The 19,876-nt window shown below is 41.2% G+C and overlaps 1 protein-coding gene across 6 annotated transcripts in view; it reads right to left on the reverse strand.

Annotated features, from left to right (window-relative positions):
• Nucleotides 1-19,876, reverse strand: part of SLC9A8 (solute carrier family 9 member A8) — a 104,375-nt gene that overhangs the window by 68,702 nt on the left and 15,797 nt on the right. For all 6 annotated transcript variants that reach the window (XR_009548296.1, XR_009548297.1, XM_007533186.3 and 3 more), the window contains 2 exons: nucleotides 12,431-12,489; nucleotides 2,449-2,532 (listed from right to left, as the gene is read on the reverse strand). Coding sequence is in view for 4 of the 6 variants with exons in the window: in XM_007533186.3 (XP_007533248.1) it covers nucleotides 2,449-2,532; nucleotides 12,431-12,489 (143 nt within the window). In the remaining 2 variants the exon portion in view is untranslated. The remainder of the gene's footprint in view (nucleotides 1-2,448; nucleotides 2,533-12,430; nucleotides 12,490-19,876) is intronic.

Genomic DNA, 19,876 nt, shown 5'->3' on the forward strand with positions numbered 1-19,876 from the left:
TAATTGTGTGGTGTTGTGGTGTCTCTCCTACTCTCTCTTTCCTTCCATCTTGCTCACCACTCTGTAGGGTGGTGGTGGTGGGAGAAAGAGTCCACTGAGAGTGGTGGATCACAAAGGCTTGTACAAAGTCCCAGCACCAATAAAGAGCAATGGGGGGGGGGTTAAGGGGAGAAGGAGAAGAGAAACAACCTAATTGGGGACGATTTAAAGATGTCACACTACTTGGTTTTTAGAGTTTCACCAAGACTCTCCTCACAAACTTAATTCTCTAATTTAGTAAATTATTGATAAGGGGAAGATAGCACAATGGTTATGCACAAAGATTTCTTTTTTTTTTCTTGCCTCCAGGGTTATTTTCTCTTTTTAATTTAATTTTATTTATTTCCTTTTGTTGCCCTTGTTGTTTTATTGTTGTAGCCGTTGTTGTTGATGATGTCGTCGTTATTGGATAGGACAGAGAGAAATGGAGAGAGGAGGAGAAGGCAGAGAGGGGGAGAGAAAGATAGATACCTGCAGACCTGCTTCACCGCCTGTGAAGCGACTCCCCTGCAGGTGGGGAGCCGGGGGCTCGAACCAAGATCCTTAATCCAGTTCCTGCGCTTTGGGCCACGTGCGCTTAACCCGCTGTGCTACCACCCAACTCCCAATGCATAAAGATTTCATGCTTGAGTCTCTAAAGTTCTGGGTTCAATCCTGCCCCACTCCAGAAGCCAGAGCTGATCAGTGCTCTGATGAAAAAAAAGTGACTGATAGCAGTACTAGTAATGCTAATAACAGATAATATTAATAACAGCAAGAAGCACTATCATTTCTTTAACATGACAGGTAGTATTTTGCATATATTCCTTCATCTAGTGTAAATCTCAAAGTTTGGGAAATAGAGTTTTGGGAGATTACTGGTTTGGTTTTAATTTCTATTCAATCCATAATGAACCCATAGGGGGCAGCACATGATTAGGCCTAGGTCTCTCCAGCTCCACAGTTCAGGCTTTTCCCTCTCTCCAAAGGTAGGCCAAACCTTGGGTGTTTATTTGTTGTGTCATAATTTTAATCACGCTCACAAAAGTAACAAAAGTTGCATTACTATTTATTTTAGTTGAAGTGGAACCACTTTTTAATTTTAAAACTTAAACTCATGGGAGGAGGGCATGTCTATACAAATTAACTTAAAAGTAAGAACTCCTGCCTAGACACAAGGAGTCCAATTAGAGACAGAGGACAGAGACCAGAAATATGAAGGCAAAGCAGAGAACAGGGCAGGGATAGTGTTGCTGCTCTCCAGGGCCCTGGACCCATGAGGAGAGCACTGGTAGGTGCTGGGTTACGCTCTGTGCATAACCAGTATGCTATCTAGCTGCCCCCCTCCTGCCCCACATTTTACTCTCTACTATGAAAATACATAAACCATTTTTTTTTTGTCTCCAGGGTTATTGCTGGGGCTCAGTGCCTGTACTATGAATCCACTGCTCATGGAGGCCATTTTTTCCATTTTGTTACCATTGTTCTTGTTATTGTTACTGTTATTGCTGTTGTTGTTGGATAGGACAGAGAAAAATCGATCAGATGCTGGAAGAGGAGGTGGGAAATTAGGGAACAAGAGGAATACTAGCTAGGAGCTGAGACCCAAGAGAAAACACTAGACGGGGAGACACCGAGGATGAATGAGTCCAAGCAGAGAGAAAGGCTCCAGCTAGTGAGCCGAGAGACAAAAGCCCTGGGCACATGGCTCTCAAATCTCAGGACACAGTTTTCCTCTTAACATGTCAGTGTGTGTCCAGCTAGATGAGGCAATGTGTCATCCATGCATTACTGATAATCATTTTGTTAATCTTCCTTGGGAAAAACACCACCACCATCCCTCCCGCCGCCCACAAATGGGAAATGGCCTAATAAGCTATACTGTCTAAAACCAACACAGGAACTCAGATCATGTTTGCACCTCTCCACAAGTCAAACAGTACAATCCAGACACCCCAGGATTTCAGAGAATCAGCACTGCTAAATTAACACTCACATTTTTTTTTCTTTTCTTTTTTTTTCTTCTTCTTTTCCTCCTCCAGGGTTATTGCTGGGCTCAGTGCCTGCACCATGAATCCACCGCTCCCGGAGGCCATTTTTCCCCCCTTTTGTTGCCCTTGTTGTAGCTTCGTTGTGGTTATTATTATTGCCCTTGTTGACGCAATTCGTTGTTGGATAGGACAGAGAGAAATGGAGAGAGGAGGGGAAGACAGAGAAGGGGAGAGAAAGATAGACACCTGCAGACCTGCTTCACTGCCTGTGAAGCAACTCCCCTGCAGGTGGGGAGCCGGGGGCTCGAACCAGGATCCTTACGCCAGTCCCTGCGCTTTGTGCCACATGCGCTTAACCCACTGCGCCACAGCCCAACCCCCAACACTCACATTTTTAAGCCATCCAGTTCCAAAGCACTAATGTATGCCCGAGTCTTACCTTGTGTAATGAATATCCTGACTCAAATATAATAGGTGGAAGCAACAGGAGGAAAAACATATTTGGACGGAACATTTCTTCTTCCTGTAAAAATGAAATAGGTATTTTCAGAGGTATGGAGTTTGGGTCATTAAAAAAGCAAAGCCAGGGAGTCGGGCGGTAGCACAGTGGGTTAAGCGCATGTGGTGCAAAGTGCAAGGGCCTGCATACGGATCCAGGTTCGAGCCCCCAGCTCCCCACCTGCAGGGGAGTCACTTCACAGACAGTGAAGCAGGTCTGCAGGTGTCTATCTTTCTCTCTCCCTCTCTGTCTTCCCCTCCTCTCTCCATTTTTTCTCTCTGTCCTATCCAACAACGATGACATCAATAACAACAATAATAACTACAACAATAAAACAACAAAGGCAACAAAAGGGAATAAATAAACATATATATATATAAAAAAGCAAAGCCATCACTGAAGAATCAAAGCAAATCTTTGTTTAGGGTCTGGTCCAGTGGAAACATAACAATGTTCCAATGACCACCAGATAATAAAGCCACACAGAAGGAAAGACAAAAACAAGAAAAATATTCCTAACAAAGCCTGTATTTTATTATTTTCTTATATTTATTTTTTTATTTTCCCTTTTGTTGCCCTTGTTGTTTCTTACTGTTGTTGTAGTTATTATTGATGTCGTCATTGTTAGATAGGACAGAGAGAAATGGAGAGAGGAGGAGAAGACAGAGAAGAGAATAAGAGATAGACACCTGCAGACCTGCTTCACCGCTTGTGAGACGACTCCCCTGCAGGTGGGGAGCCGGTGCTTGAACCGGTATCCATAGCCAGTCCTTGCATTTTGCGCCACATGCACTTAACCCACTGTGCTACCGCCAGACTCCCACAAAGCCTGTATTTTAAATGCAGGATGCAGACTGGGAAAGTGCACAGCAAGTGAATGCTACACTTGCAAACATGAGGTCCTAAGTTAAGAGTTGTAAAGCTGCATATAACAGATTAATAAATACTCTGGCTTTCTTTCATTAATAAAATAAATCTTTTTAAAAATTCGGGTCAAGTAACTTAAAAAGAATATTTCAAAAATGCTTCCAAACAGACAGTAGTATACTTTCACTCTCTCCTTTTTTTTTTTTTTTTTTTTTTTTTACCAGAGCACTGTTCATCTCTGGCTTATGGTAGTGCAGAGGGTTGGTCTGGGGACTCTGGAGTCTCAGGCATGAGAGTCTCTTTGCATAATCATTATGCTATCTAACTCCCCCTAACTTTTACCTTCTACTAAGAAAGTACATAAACTAATTTTTTTTTTTTTGCATCCAGGATTATCACTGGGGCTAGGTAACTTACTATGAATCCATTGCTCCTGGAGGCCATTTTTTCCATTTTGTTGCCATTGTTGTTGTTATTGTTATTGCTGTTGTTAGATAGGACAGAAAGAAATCGAGAGAGGAGGGGAAGACAGAGAAGGGGAAAGAAAGACACCTGCTTCACACCTTTTGTGAAGCGACCCCCACCCCCGTAGGGGGAGTTGGAGGCTCAAACTAGGATATTTACGCCAGTTCTTTTACTTTGCACCATGTGCGCTAAACCCGCTGTGCTACCACCCAGACCCTAAACAAATGTTTAAGTAGTCCACAAACTGAACTCTTTTTAGGGGGGAAAAAAAAGCAGTGGTAAGCCTAGAACAATTCATTTTGAGAAAGAGTAGATTCTATACATGATAAAAGCAGACATGTAGAAAGTAACAGATGACGCTGCCATTTTTCTAAATCTGACTGCAACAATGCCCTTGTGGCTTTGGTCCTGGCTATGGAACAAGGCCCTTGCTGCTTTCAGATAGAAATACTAATTAAATACAGATTAAAATACTGTCATGAAAGGTATTTCCTGAATAGGGCCATCTTTTGATAAGTAAAATAATAATTCACTCTTTAAATTTATGCCTTGGGGCCTGGTTAAGTGTATACATTGACATGCACAAAGACCTGGGTTCAAACCCTGGTCCCCACCTGCAAGGGGAAAGCTTCAAGAGTGGTGAAGCAAGGCCGACAGTATCTCTTCTTTCCCTCTCTTCACCCCCCTCAGTTTCTCTGCTTCTATCTAATAATAAATAAATAAAGATTATAAAATAAAATATATTTAAAAATTATACTCTCGTTGGTGAATTTGGAAAAAATACATGATTGGTCTTCATGTCCAAAATGACTACATGTCTACTTAATATTGCAAAGTCAAGGCCCTTTTTCATATGAAAATTTCTATACCACAATCTTGAGAGTTTGATTACTTATCAAAATCCCTGTTGAAAAGAATGACTAAACATATTCTTATAAATGAGCAGCTGTTACCATAAAGACTAAAAATAGCATTCAAAAAAGGGCTCAAAATAGAAGCAAATGATGACTTCTGAAAAAGCCTTAGTAAGTCTTAAAATAACTGTCTGTACAACAAGCTCGTGACTCAGATGGGGCCCATGTGAAAAGAAATGGGTCAATGTCAGATTTTGTAGAGCAACTTATTCTCAGGACCCGCGCAGTAGAGTCACTATCTGCATCTTTCTGTAGTTTCAGAAACTAATCTCCTCTCTGAGAAAAAGAAGAGCCCACCTGTAGCGGAACACATAGTGTCCTCCAGTCCTGACTCATGCCTATCTGGGACCTCAGAAAGTAACTTTATTTGGAAGTAGGTCTTTGTGGATATAATTAAGAATCCAAAGAGAAAGAATCCAGATAGGGTCATATTGGATTAGGGTGGGCTCTAAAGCCTAATGTGAGTGTTCTTTCTTCTTCTTCTTTTAAAAATTTTATTAGTGATTTAATAATGATTAACAAGATTATATGATACCACGGGTACAATTACACACAGTTCCCACCACTAGAGTCCCATGTCCTATCCACTCCATTGGAAGCTTCCCTATTCTTTTATTATTATTCTTTTATTATCTTTGTTTGATGGAGACCACCAGAAATCAGGAGGAAGGTGGCTACAGAGGAGAGAGACAACTTGTAGCACTGCTTCACCATTCTTGAAGCTTCCTTCTGCAGGTGGGAGCTAGGGTTTTGAACCTGGGTCCTTATGCATTGTAAGACGTGTGCTCAACCAACTACACCATCACACAGCCCTGAAGCTTCCCTATTCTTTCTCCTTCTCTGAGAGTGTTCTTATAGGAGGCAGCAAAGGCAACACAAGACTCAGAAAATAAGGTTATGTGAAGATAGAAGTTGAGACAAGAGCCATGCTACTACAAGCTAGGGAATGTCAAGGACCACCAGCAGCCTGAAAGATTACCCCTAGACTCTGAATTGCTCCCTACCAATGCCTTGATTCCAAATTTCTCTCTCTCTCTCTCTATTTTATTTATTTATTAATGTTAAACATAGGAGGACAGAGAAAAAGAACTAGACATTATTCTGGTACATGTGCTGTGCAGGATTGAACTCTAGACCTCTTCCTTGAAAGTTTAGTCACTGAAAGTCTAGTCTTTATGCTTGAGAGTCTAGAACCTTTTTTTTTTTTTTTTGTCTCCAGGTTTATTGCTGGGGCTTGGTGCCTGCACTACGAATCTACTGCTCCTGGAGGCTATTTTTTCCCTTTTGTTGCCCTTATTGTTTATCATTGTTGTTATTACTGCTGTCATTGTTGTTGGATAGGACAGAGAGGAATGGAGAGAGAAGGAAAAGGCAGAGGGGGAAGATAAGACACCTGCAGACATGCTTCACCGCCTAGGAAGCGACCCCCCTTACGCTGGTCCTTGCGCTTTGCACCATGTGTGCTTAACCCACTGCGCTACCAGCTGGCTCCTGAGAATCTAATGCTTTATCCACTGTGCCACCTCCTGGACCACAATTCCAAATTTCTCTGTGTGAGAGAAATAATTCTGTTATTGTAAGTTGCCCAGTTTGTGGTAATTTATTATAGCAGTCACAGAAACTCAAACATTACTTTACAATGAATAGTGTTACAGAAAGGTCCCAGGTTCCTTTTGACAAAATTTCCCTAGAAGTGATTGTAAGTAGTTTTTGAGTAGTGTGCATCAAATATCCCAGGACCCAGAGATTGAGAAAGTCAGCCCCTTTCAACACTTTTTAAATCCCCTTTATATCAAAGACATTTGGTTTGTTGCCACCACATGTAAAGTCTCTTGCTAATGTGCTGATCTCACGTGTGTGTGTGTGTGTGTGTGTGTGTGTGTGTGTGTGTGTGTGTGTGTGTGAAAGAGAGAGAGAGAGAGAGAATACAATATCAAAGTTTTCCCCAATAGTATAGTACTCCTATGTGGTATACTGGGTGCTTGAACCTGGGTCCTTGTGATGGCAAAACAGGTACCCTCCCGAGTGAGCTACCTCATCAGCCCCTATTCACTCTTTGTGGCAGAGGACAGACTTGACCTTAGAGGCTTCAGAAGGCATCTGTAATAAATTATTTTTTATTATATTTATCTTTCAGTGGTTTCCTATTTAACATAATATTATGATCATGTTTCCTTTAAAATAAATGTATACAGCATGCTAATAGTCACTGTAGCATTATTCACAATAATCAAAAGAAATAGCCCAAGGATTCACAAACAGATGAATGGTTATACAGTGTGGTATATACCTACAAATGACTATTATTCAGCCATAAAAGGACAAGGAAATTCTGACATGCTATTACATAGATGAAGCATAAAATACCTTATTAAGTAAAATAAGCCAGACACAAAAGTACAAATATTTCATGACTCCACCTACATGGGGTATTTAGAATAAATTTATAAAGATAGAAAACAACTAGGGACTCCTAAAAAATAGGAAATACAAAAAAGAGGAGGAAGACTAGAAATTGGAAGTGAGAGATGAGGTTACTGTTTAATAAGGGCAAAGTTTCTGTTTGGTTTGATGAAAAAGGTTCCCCCCCATATATATCAGCTTGGTAATAATGAAATTATGTATGTGAGAGACTCCAGACACACACATACACTTTTAGAAATAGTTGATGATTATACAATATTTAATGTATTTTAATTGTATATATATTTAAATACATATATTTCTATTCATTTATTATTGGATAGAGAGAAATTGAGAGGGGGTGGGGAGAGAGAGAGGGAAAAAAAACAGAGAGGTACCTGCAGCCCTGCTTCACTTGTGAAGCTTTGCCCCTGCAGGTGGGGACCTGGGGCTTGAACATAGGTCCTTGTGCTCTGTAATGTGAGCGCTTAACCAGGTGTGCCACCACCTGGCCCCTAATTATATATATGTTAAAGCTAAAGTGGTAAATTTTAAGTAATGTATGTTTTGCCATAATAAAAGCTTTCCAAAAAAGTTATAAAATGTCTATAAATAAGAAAACCAATTGATTAAAAAATAGATTGCGCATATGACAATACAAGTCTAGCAGGACTAGAACTTTGTTTTATCATACTTATTTACAGAATTTCCTTCATGGAAGGAAGCACTAAGCTCCTTGATTGTTTTTCTTAACTCCCATTGCTTCCTGCAGCACTCAGTTTCCAAAGAGGTGTCCAGCTCCTTACTATGGTTTCCAATGGAACACCTGCTCCTCCAGGAAGCCAGCCCTAATGTTCCCCCTACTAATCTTGCCCTGTTCTGAGGTCAAGCACTAGTTGCCTGTATGGCTTTTTAGGTTTTTAATTATATTCCTCCCCTAACTTAAGTATACTTGTCTGTACTATTAAATATGTTACTATTAGTTTAATTTGAAAAGTAACATCTACTGAAAAGTAAGTTCAGTAACACTGAACCATATAAAACTAAAAATGAAAAACATCTTCCCCAAGTTACTTAGTCCAGTTTCTCAATGCCATATGGTATTACTTGGGGAAATATACCACTCACTGCCAAATGTAGGCTTGCTGTTAAAGAGAAAGAGCTTCTGCTTTTGTTCAAGAGAAGCCAGAAGTCCAGCTTTTCATGCAGTTTCCAGAATTGTATATAAATTTATAATGTTTTAAAGCCAAATCAATACTCTTGTCTAAAATCAATTCCAATTTTGGTCAGTTGATTTAAAATGAAATCAATGTGCTAACAGGCAACATCCAAACACTAAGCTACATTGAGTCCATGAATAGAGAAATAAGCCTCTAAGAGGGGGGCTAAATTTTCCCAGTTAGGGCTGGCAAAATAGCTCAAAATCTGAGCAGTGTGTCTGATTTGTCATGCACATGACCCAGGCTCTAATATGACCTCCACTGCACTGGGGGCTAAGCTTAGCAGGAAAGCAGAAATATTATTCACCATGTACTCCACCGGGGCTTCCCCAGACTCACTGGCACCCAACCACAGCTGAGGGGAGATATTCAGAGCTTGCTATATATTTTGAAGACTCATTTAATAGATATGTTATATCCTGAATATTACTTATAATAGTTTTAAACTGTGTTTGAGGTTAGACAATGAGGTCTTTTTGCAAATTTTACTCTCTACAGTTTCACAGGTAAATTTATCTGAGCACACAGGAGATGTATCAAAGTAGGAGGGGCTTAAATGTGATACATTTAGTGGGGGTTGTATTGTTAAATGGGAAACTGGAGAATGTTATGCATGTACAAACTATTGTATTTACTGTTGAATGTAAAACATTAATTCCCCAATAAAGAAATAAATTTTTAAAAATGTGATACATTTTAACTATAAAATTCCTCAGACACCACATTGTAGATGCTCCTATGATTCCATCTTGAACTCCCTGGGAAGATAACTTCACCAATATGTCTGGAACCTCACCTCTTCTGAGCCCTACCCCACTAGGGAAAGATAAAAACAGGCTGGGGATATGGGTCGTCTGATGTGCAGCAGAGAAGCAATTACAGAAGCCAGACCTTCCACCCTCTGCACCCCCAAAGGAATTTTGGTCCATACTTCCCTAGGGGGAAATATTAGGGGAAAATGACTAAAATGCCCTGAAACCCAATTCCACCAGGATCCTGAGTGAGAAGAGGAAAATAGGAAAGACATTTGAAAGTAGTAATAGGTATAGGTCAGACTTAGAAAGAAAGAGAAGGCAGGACCACAGGTAAAATGGGCAATATATAAATATATACACTTATAGAAATAATAGTCAACCCATATCTATGACTTTGGGAGAACTACTGTAATTTTCAATGAGGGAAATAGGGACACAGAACTTTGGTGGTAAGAAGGGTATGGAATTGGTCTGTTATCTTGTCATTTTATAAATCAATATTAAATTACTAATAAAAAATTAAAAAAATTCAATATGTAGACGATTTTCCTCCTCAAAATCAGTTTTGTAATACACTTATAAATGACTCTACTCAATACGGATATGTAAGTTTAAGTTGAGTTTCTTTTTAAAAAAAATTTTTTAATCTTTTTATTTTACTTATTTTTTAATTATTGGATAGAGACAGAAATTACAAGGTATGGGGAAGACAGAGAAGGAGAGAGAGACAGAGGCACCTGCAGCACTGCTTTACCACTCGTGAAGCTTCCCCCCTGCAAGTGGGGACCAGGGTTGAACCTGGGTCCTTGTGCACTGTAATGTGAGCACTTAACCAAGTGTGCTACCACCTGGCCCCGAATTTTTATTAATTTATTATTGAAGAGAGGCAGAAATTGAGAGGGGGGAGATAAGAGTGGGAAAGAGAGAACTATAGTGGTTATCTATGGGAGTGGGGGTGGGGACACAGACCTTCGATGACTGGGAGTAGTGAAAATAAATAAATAGAAAAAAGAGAAAGGAAAAGAGACTGAGACACTTGCAGCCCTGCTTCATCACTTGTGAAGCTTTCCCCCTGCAGGTGGAAACTGGGGGCTTGAACCTGGGTCCTTGTGCTTTATACATGTTTTTGCTTAGCCAGGTATTTCACCACCTGACCCTGAAATTGAGTTTCTGTTAGTCCTTGTGCCACATACTGTTGCCCACACTCTAATCACCACTGTGTAGACACAGGATATGAATGTTAACAAATTAAGGATGTTGTGATCCGGGAGTGGCACAGTAATAAAGCTTTGGACTCTCAAGCATGAGGTCCCAAGTTCTATCCCTGGCAGCACATATGCCAGAGTAGTGATGTCTGGTTCTTTCTCTCTCCTATCTTTCTCATAAATAAATAAAATCTTTTAAAAAAAAAGTATGCCATGATGGAGAAAGTACAGAGCACATAGGGACAAAAATTTTGTATGTAAAACAGCTCAGTAACTTTCTAACTCTTGTGATAGTGGACTCAACATCTCTGAGTCTCCCCATCTTTATAACAGGAAGATAGTAAAACCTGGCTCATCTACTTCATGTGCTTGTCACATGGACTACCTGAGCTACAGTATGTAAAGTATTCTGTACATGCTCTAGTAATTTGATTCTGACAGCTGAAGATAAAGAACATATTTAGAATCAAATTAAGAGCAATAAACATTGTTCAATGTTTAATATTCATTAGACCCTTTCTTCCCCTATAGAACAGTTTGGCCTGAGATTACTAAAAGTACAAATTAAAAATAATATCACTAAGTGCTGCTGTAATCACTGGAAACTGTGGAATTTATGCCTTTTCTTTTAAAAAATAATTACTTATTTAGAATAGACAGGGAGAAACTGAGAGAGATGGGGGATGGAGAGGGAAAGAGAAAGAGAGACACCTGTAGCCCTGCTTCACCACTTGTGAATCTTCTTCTCTTGTAGGTGAAAACCAGGGGATTGAACCCAGGTCCCTGCAAACTGTAATATGTGCACTCAACCAGGTGCACCACCACCCAGTCCTCATGGGATTTACACTTTTTCAAAAATCAAAGAAAACCTCAGATGCAAAGGTATCAACCAAAGGGACTGGTGAGGTGGCTCAGCACATGCCTTCCATGTATGAGGTCCTGGATTTGATGCCCAGAACCACACAACAAAAAGAAACGGTAAAAATAAATGATAATAATAAAGATATCAACCCTAACCTAATAGACCGCTAACAAAATAATGAACACTACAATTTAATAAATAGTCAAAAAATGATAGACACTCCGATGAAAACTTCTTTTTCTTAGTGAAGAAGAAGCTTTTCCCCATCAACAGTAAAGACTGGGGGCTGATTGGTGACATACCTTAGGTAGAGTACATGTGTCACTATGCACAAAGACTTAGGTTCAAGCCACTGCTCTCCAGCTGCAGCGTGTAAGGCTCATGAGCAGTGGAGAAGTGCTGTAGGTGTCTCCCTTTTCCTCCCCATGTCCCCCACCCCTATCTATTTCTCTGTCTCTGTTAGAAAGGGGGGCTGGGGGGTGGGGGGAAATACTGGGAGTAGTGGATTCAGAGTACAGACACTAAGTCCCAGAGATAACTGTGGTGGAAAAAAAAATAGCAGAAGACCTAAGAAGCACACCTTATTGAGTAGTGCAAGGAGACAGTGTTTCAATGTATATGAGAGTGTAAAACCAACCAATAAGGGAGTCGGGCTGTAGCGCAGCGGGTTAAGCGCAGGTGGCGCAAAGCACAAGGACCGGCAGAAGGATCCCGGTTCGAACCCCGGCTCCCCACCTGCAGTGGAGTTGGCTTCACAGGCGGTGAAGCAGGTCTGCAGGTGTCTATCTTTCTCTCCTCCTCTCTGTCTTCCCCTCCTCTCTCCATTTCTCTCTGTCCTATCCAACAATGATGACTACAAAAAAAAAAAAAAAAAAAAAAAAAAACCAACCAATAAAGGGAGTCAGGCGGTAGCACAGCAGGTTAAGCGCACGTGGTGCGAAGCACAAGGACCGGCATAAGGATCCCTATTCAAGCTTCCCACCTGCAGGGGGGGTCCCTTCACAAGAAGTGAAGCAGGTCTGCAGGTGTCTATCTTTCTTTCCCTCTCTCTGTCTTCCCCTCCTCTCTCCATTTCTTTCTGTCCTATCCAACAACAATGACATCAATAACAACAATAACTGCAGCAACAATAAAAAATAAAAAACAACAAGGACAACAAAAGGGAAAGTAAATAAAAGACCAACCAATAAAAACTGTGATTGTATTAAAATGAACAGTTGGACAAACTTACCTTCCAATTTGCCAGTTTTTTAAACTCTATAAGTTTGATAACTGCTCCCATGAGAATACCTAGAAAAAAAAAAAGGTAAAGTTTAACATAAATTTAAGATTAATAGTACTAATAAATTTAGGCAAACTATTAAAGTTTGTTATTCTAGAGAAACAATACTACTGTCTCTATATAGATTTCACAGATTTCAGCAAAATTTATATCTGGAAATTCAAGAATGGAAATTAGTGTGAGGGTTTTTTCTTTTTTCTTTCTCTTTAAGGCAATAGGCTAGTCCTTCCTACAATCATTACATTCTATGGCACTCAATGACGTTACACCATTTGAAAGACTATGCAGCACATTTTCATAACCTGCACAACACAGTCAAGTAGTTTACTATTTAGTTACCTTCTCTTTTCACTGCTTAAATTTGTTATTATTAGTGGGTTACAAGACTGTAGGATTACAGGGTATAGTTCCAGGCATACTTTTTTAAAAAACTAATTTAAAAAATATGTGGTATATTGCACCAAAGTAAGACTCTGGGAAGGGAGTCGGGTGGTAGTGCAGTGGGTTAAGCATACGTGGCGCGAAGCACAAGGACCGGAGTAAGGATCCTGGTTCGAGCCCCCAGCTCCCCACCTGCAGGGGAGTCACTTCATAGGCAGTGAAGCAGGTCTGCAAGTGTCTTTCTTTTGCCCTCTGGGGTGGGGGTAGGGGGGACGGAGTGTTCAGATCCTGGAACATGCTGGCAGAAGAGGACCTAGTGGGGGTTGAATTGTTCTGTGGAAAACTGAGGAATGTTACACATGTACAAACTACTGTATTTTACTGTCGACTGTAAACCATTAATCTGCCAATAAAGAAAAGAATATATACATATTTATATGAGAGAGAGAGTTTCACATGAGGTAGGGATGGGGGTTTGCTGAGGATCAAGTCAGGAACCTGAGGCATGAAAATCTGATGCTTTACTAGTTGAGTCATTTCTCCAGTCACTCAACTAATATTTTTAAAAGATTAATTTACTTTTTGAGGAAGAGTGAGAAGAAGAACAAGTGAGAGAGAAAGAGAAATTGAGAGAGAGTCTGAGTGCTGGTCCACTTTGGCATATGTGGTGCCAAGGACTGATGCCAGGGCCCAAAACATGCGAATCTTGTGCTCTATTTGTTGAGCCACTTCCCTGGCTGCTGTTGTGAAATCTTATCAGCCACATGAGCTTTCTCTTGCATCTCTGACTAACATTCTATCATGCAGTCTACAAAAATCTGAAGGGAAAAAAAAATCTGAATGAAAGAAAAGGTTTTACAAAGCAAGAAACAAGGTGCCTGATGTGGAAGACTCAACACCTGTCATGTTTGCTACATTTTCAAGGTGAAATGGCAAAAAACTTACAAGCTAAGTTTGTATTTCTACATTTTCAAAACAGGATCCCAAGGGCACTTTCTCAGACTTAAATTTATGTATGAGATTTAAAGATAAAACTCAAATGATGCAAATTACCTAAAGTAAAAATGCTTTGAAATTATTGGAACAGAACAGATCATCCAAGTTCAGGCATGTTTCCATAAAGCTGGCAGGTTCATTCTCTCTCACTAAGTATATTCCAAAAATAAATTCTCCAAGAAACATCATGGGTACAACTTGTGACGACTGTTATTCACTAGATAAACGATTCTTTTTTTTTAAAAAAAAAAAGAACACAATTTTTAAAAAAGATTTTGTTTATTTATTAATGTGAATGATAGGAGGAAAGAGAGAGAGAAAGAACCAGTCATCACTCTAGTACATGTGCTGCCGGGGATTGAACTCGACCTCATGCTTGAGAGTCCGATGTGTTAGCCACTGTGCCACCTCCTGGACCACGATAAATGATTCTTAACCCTGTTAGCTCATCAGAATCATGATGGGACCTTTTTATAAAATGTCTGTTCTTAAATACTTTATTTAAAAAATAAGATGTCAAATAGTCAGGAAATTCCCCTTAAGTAAAGGAAAAGATACACACCTTCACTTTTCTCTTACTAAGAAAGATGGGGGGGGGGTGTTAGATAGCATAATGGTTATGCAAAAAGACTATCATGCCTGAGGCTCCAAGGTTGCAGGTTCAATTCCCTTCACCATAAGCCAGAGCTGATCAGGGCCCTAGTTAAAAAAAAAAAAAAAAATCCCTGGGGCTGGGTGGTTGTGCACCTGATTGAGTGCTCCTATTACAGTGAGCAAGGATCCAAGTTCAAGCCCCTGGTCACCACCTGCAGAGGGAAAGCTTCACAAGTGGTGAAGCAGGGCTGTAGGTGTCTGTCTCTCTCCCTTTCTATCTTCCCTTTCTCTCAATTTCTCTCTGTCTCTATTCAATAATAAATAAATGTAAGGGTGGTGGTAGATAACATAATGGTTATGCAAAGAGACTCTTGTGCCTGAGTCCCAGGTTCAATTCCCTGCACCACCTATAAACCAGAACTGAGCAGTGCTCTGGTTAATAATAGTAATAATAATGAAATTTCGAAATAAATAAATAAATTTAAAAAAGAAAAGAAAGGACAAGTAGGCCTCCTTTATGTTTTAGAGGCAATATATTTTACACTTAAGAGAACTTCAATCTATAGACTGGTGATTGTGGAAGGCTGATAGTTTTAGATGAGAACCAGAAGAAAGGGCACTACAGCAGATCCATCTGCAGTAAAAGCAGCCCTCTGGCCATGTCATTTGGCAACCCCCATATACTGGAAATGGTCTCAGGCAAGTCCTATAGGAAGGTTGCTCAGCATCAATCCCTAGGGATTTGGAGCAAGATATGACATTTACAGGAAAGAACTAAACATCACGCACGCACGCACGTGCGCGCAAGCTGCATGCAGTATGTCACTAACATTTAAAAACCGGGGGGGCTCCCCCACACCTATGGACATCTAATCTTTGACAAAGGGGCTCAGACTATTAAATGGGGAAAGCAGAATCTCTTCAACAAATGGTGTTGGAAACAATGGGTTGAAACACGCAGAAGAATGAAACTGAACCACTGTATTTCACCAAACACAAAAGTAAAGTCCAAGTGGATCAAGGACTTGGATGTTCGACCACAAACTATCAGATACTTAGAAGAAAATATTGGCAGAACTCTTTTCTGCATACATTTTAAAGACATCTTCAATGAAACGAATCCAATTACAAAGAAGACTAAGGCAAGTATAAACCTATGGGACTACATCAAATTAAAAAGCTTCACAGCAAAAGAAACCACTACCCAAACCAAGAGACCCCTCACAGAATGGGAGAAGATCTTTACATGCCATACATCAGACAAGAGTTTAATAACCAACATATATAAAGAGCTTGACAAACTCAACAACAAGACAACAAATAACCCCATCCAAAAATGGGGGGAGGACATGGACAGAATATTCACCACAGAAGAGATCCAAAAGGCCGAGAAACACATGAAAAATCCTCCAAGTCTCTGTCAGAGAAATGCAAATAAAGACAACAATGAGATATCACTTCACTCCTGTGAGAATGTCATACATCAGAAAAGGTAACAACAGCAAATGCTGGAGAGGGTGTGGGGTCAAAGGAACCCTCCTACACTGCTGGTGGGAATGTCAATTGGTCTAACCTCTGTGGAGAACAGTCTGGAGAACTCTCAGAAGGCTAGAAATGGACCTACCCTATGATCCTGCAATTCCTCTCCTGGGGATATATCCTAAGGAACCCAACATATCCATCCAAAAAGATCTGTGTACATGTATGTTCTTGGCAGCACAATTTGTAATAGCCAAAACCTGGAAGCAACCCAGGTGTCCAACAACAGATGAGTGGCTGAGCAAGTTGTGCTATATATACACAATGGAATACAAACTCCTTGAGAGGCTGCTTCTGTCACGTATTTCTCATCTTACAGAGAAATTCCTATCACCCACCCAAGCTGGTTTCCGGCCAGGAAGATCTACCTGCGAACAAGCCCTGGCCCTCTCAACTTACATTGAAAATGGATTCCAGAAGAATTTAAAGATGGGTGCTGTCTTTGTTGATCTCACAGCAGCCTATGACACAGTCTGGCACCGTGGTCTCCTAGTCAAGATCTCAAGATGCCTGCCTCCATGGGTGGCCAACACTATATCGTTTCTTCTCCAAAACAGAAGATTCCGGGTGCATCTGGGTGACAAGTCTAGCAGATGGAGACTTGTCTCAAGTGGCCTCCCCCAGGGGTCTGTTCTGGCTCCTACACTATTCAATATTTACATCAATGACCTCCCAGAAACTTCTTCAAGGAAGTTCATCTATGCCGATGACATCTGCAGTGCAACTCAGGCATCAAAGTTCGACATCCTTGAGGAAACACTCACGAAAGACATGTCTCTGATAACTGATTACTGTAAAAAATGGCGACTAATCCCTAGCACTGCAAAAACGGTATCATCTGTTTTCCATCTACACCATGCCTCGGCCTCGCGTGAGCTTAATGTGCAGCTTGGCGATACGAGAATCCGGCATGAAGCCCAGCCAGTCTATCTTAGCGTTACTCTCGATCGCACTCTGTCATTTCACGAACATCTCATAAAAACTGCAGCAAAGGTGGGCGCGAGGAATAACATCATTGCAAGACTGGCCAGCTCCTCATGGGGCGCGAGCGCTTCCACACTACGATCATCATCTCTGGCATTATGCTATTCCACTGCAGAATACTGTGCCCCAGTATGGTTCCGTAGCCCCCATGTCCACTTGGTCGATTCCAAATTATATTCCTCCATGAGGATCATTTCTGGAACCATCCGTTCCACCCCGGTTCCATGGCTGCCAGTTCTTAGCAACATTGCCCCGCCAGATATTCGCCGGGATGCGGCATCATCTAAGTTAATTTCCCATGTCTACGCTCGACCGGACCTGCCAATATACGCGGATATCTTCGCCCACCCTGTCCAACGCTTGACGTCTCGTCACCCAATCTGGTCTCCTATGCCTACACTGAACTTCTCTGTTCCAGACTCTTGGAAACAGAGTTGGCAGTCAGCTGATGTAAAAAACAAACACCTCATCACAGACCCCTGTAAGCGTCAACCCGGCTTTGACCTAGCACGTTATGATTGGGCCCTCCTCAATCGCTATCGAACAGGCCATGGCCGGTGCGCTGCTATCGCTGGGGAGCCAGAGACGACCCGAACTGCCCCTGCGGCTACAGACAGACTATGACCCACATAGTCAACGACTGCCACCTCTCCAGATGCAAAGGCGGTCTCGAAACTTTACATCAGGCTCAACCTGACGCTGTTGACTGGCTACGGAAGAAGGGCAAACGCTAGAAGAAGAATGGAATACTACTCAGGTGTAAAAAATGATGACTTCACCGTTTTCAGCCGATCTTGGATGGGCCTTGAAAAAATCATGTTGAGTGAAATAAGTCAGAAACAGAAGGATGAATATGGGATGATCTCACTCTCAGGCTGAAGTTGAAAAACAAGATCAGAAAAGAAAACACAAGTAGAACCTGAAATGGAATTGGCGTATCACACCAAAGTAAAAGACTCGCACCAAAGTAAAAGACTCTGGGGTGGGGGGTGGGGAGAATACAGGTCCAAGAAGGATTCAGAGGACCTAGTGGGGGTTGTATTGTTATATGGGAAACTGGGGAATGTTATGCATGTACAAACTATTGTACTTACTGTTGAATGTAAAACATTAATTCCCCAATAAAAAAAAAAATCAGAAAAGAAAAAAAAAGAACAACAATAAAAACCATAACAATAATAATAAAAAAAAAATGGGGGGGGCAGGCCAGGGAAATAAGTTAGCTGGAAGAGCATGTGATTTGCATGCCCTGGGCTCCCAGTTCCCTCCCTACTTCTGCACATATTGGAGTAGTACTTGGACTTTCTCTCAATCCCATGAGAAATCAATCAAATAAATCTTTAAAAAATAATTAAATAGGGGTCAGGTGGTGGTGCACCTGGTTGAGCATACATGTTACAATGCTCAAGGAACCAGGTTCGAGTACCCGGTCCCCACCTGCAGGGGAAAAGCTTTACGAGTGGTGAAGCAGTGTTGCAGGTATCTCTCTGCCTCTCTTCCTCTCTCTCCTCCCCTTCCCTCTCAATTTCTGGTGGTCTCTATCCAATAAATAAAGATAATAAAATAAATTTTAAAAATAAATTAAAAAAACTGATGGGAAAAAAAGTCTTAAACTGTTTCTGGAATGCTACAGGAATCTGGTAATGACATAATCTAAGCATCATACTTAAGGGCCCATGTGGACAGAATTGTTTTTCATAAGATGGGTTGCTGTATCTGCATCAAGCTACAAGGTCAGGGGGACCCAGCAGCAATCTGTTATAAGCTAAAAGTGCTACATTAGAGATCAAGCTTTAGAAGTACTACTGGGCACAAGGATGTTACATGAATAGGAGTCCTAGACCATGCCATCTATAGCTGTTACATTAATACCTCTCCCTCAACTCCACATGGCCTTATTATAGGTTCTTTGTGAGTAGCTGACAAAAAGGGGGGAGACAACCCCAAGTTTGGTTCAGAGATGATTCAAGCAGCCTCTAACCTCAGTCCATACAATGTTTGAGCGATGAATTCAAGAAAACAGTTGCCACAATAGAACTGAAAGCAGTGCAGTGGTCCAGCAACATGAAGCCCCTCTCACCCAGCTACTGTTCTAGCTATTGCCACCACTGAGTATGTGAATGATAGCCAGAGAGATTAGCTCTCATAATATGATGGAGTACCAACCCCTGGTAAGACCAGTCAACAAATGGATCACAGACTTTCATGCCTGAGGCTTAGAGGTCCCAAGTTCAATCCCTGGCACCACCATAAGCCAGAGCTGAGCAGCAAGTGCTCTGATTAAAGTAACTAAAAACACAGGTTCAAGCCCAATCCCCCACTATACTGAAGGAAGCTCCAGTGCTCTGGTGTCCTTTTTTCCATGCTTCTATCTGGAAAAAGTTGGCTTGGGGTGATGAACCCCTATCGACAGCAACAAAAGAGAGAGAAAAGGAGAGAAGAAAGAAAAAAGAAAGAAAAGTATAATTAGAGTGGCCTGGCTAGACCACTGGATTAAAAAGCTTGAGGTGGTCCCAGGTTCAACCCTTGGTATCACATATACCAGAGTTATTTTCCGATTTGCTCCTTTACCTTCACTTTCTCCTGTCAATAAATAAATCTCAGCTTAGGAGGTAGCACAGTAAAGGACTGAACTTGAAATCATGAAGACCTCAGTTCAATCTGCAGCATATCATGTTACAGAGTGAAGCTCTGGAGATCTATTTATCCATTATCTTGTGTTAATAAATAAAAGTTAAGAGGCCGGGTGGTGGCGCACCTGGTTGAGCGCACGTGTTACAATGCACAAGGACCCAGGTTCAAGGCCCTGGTCCCCACCTGCAGGGGGAAAGCTTCACAAGTGGTGAAGCAGGGCTGCAGGTATCATTCTGTCTCTTTCCCTCCCTATATCCTCCTTTGTCT

This window comes from Erinaceus europaeus, chromosome 1 (assembly GCF_950295315.1).
Source record: "Erinaceus europaeus chromosome 1, mEriEur2.1, whole genome shotgun sequence".
NCBI classification, from domain to species: domain Eukaryota; kingdom Metazoa; phylum Chordata; class Mammalia; order Eulipotyphla; family Erinaceidae; genus Erinaceus; species Erinaceus europaeus.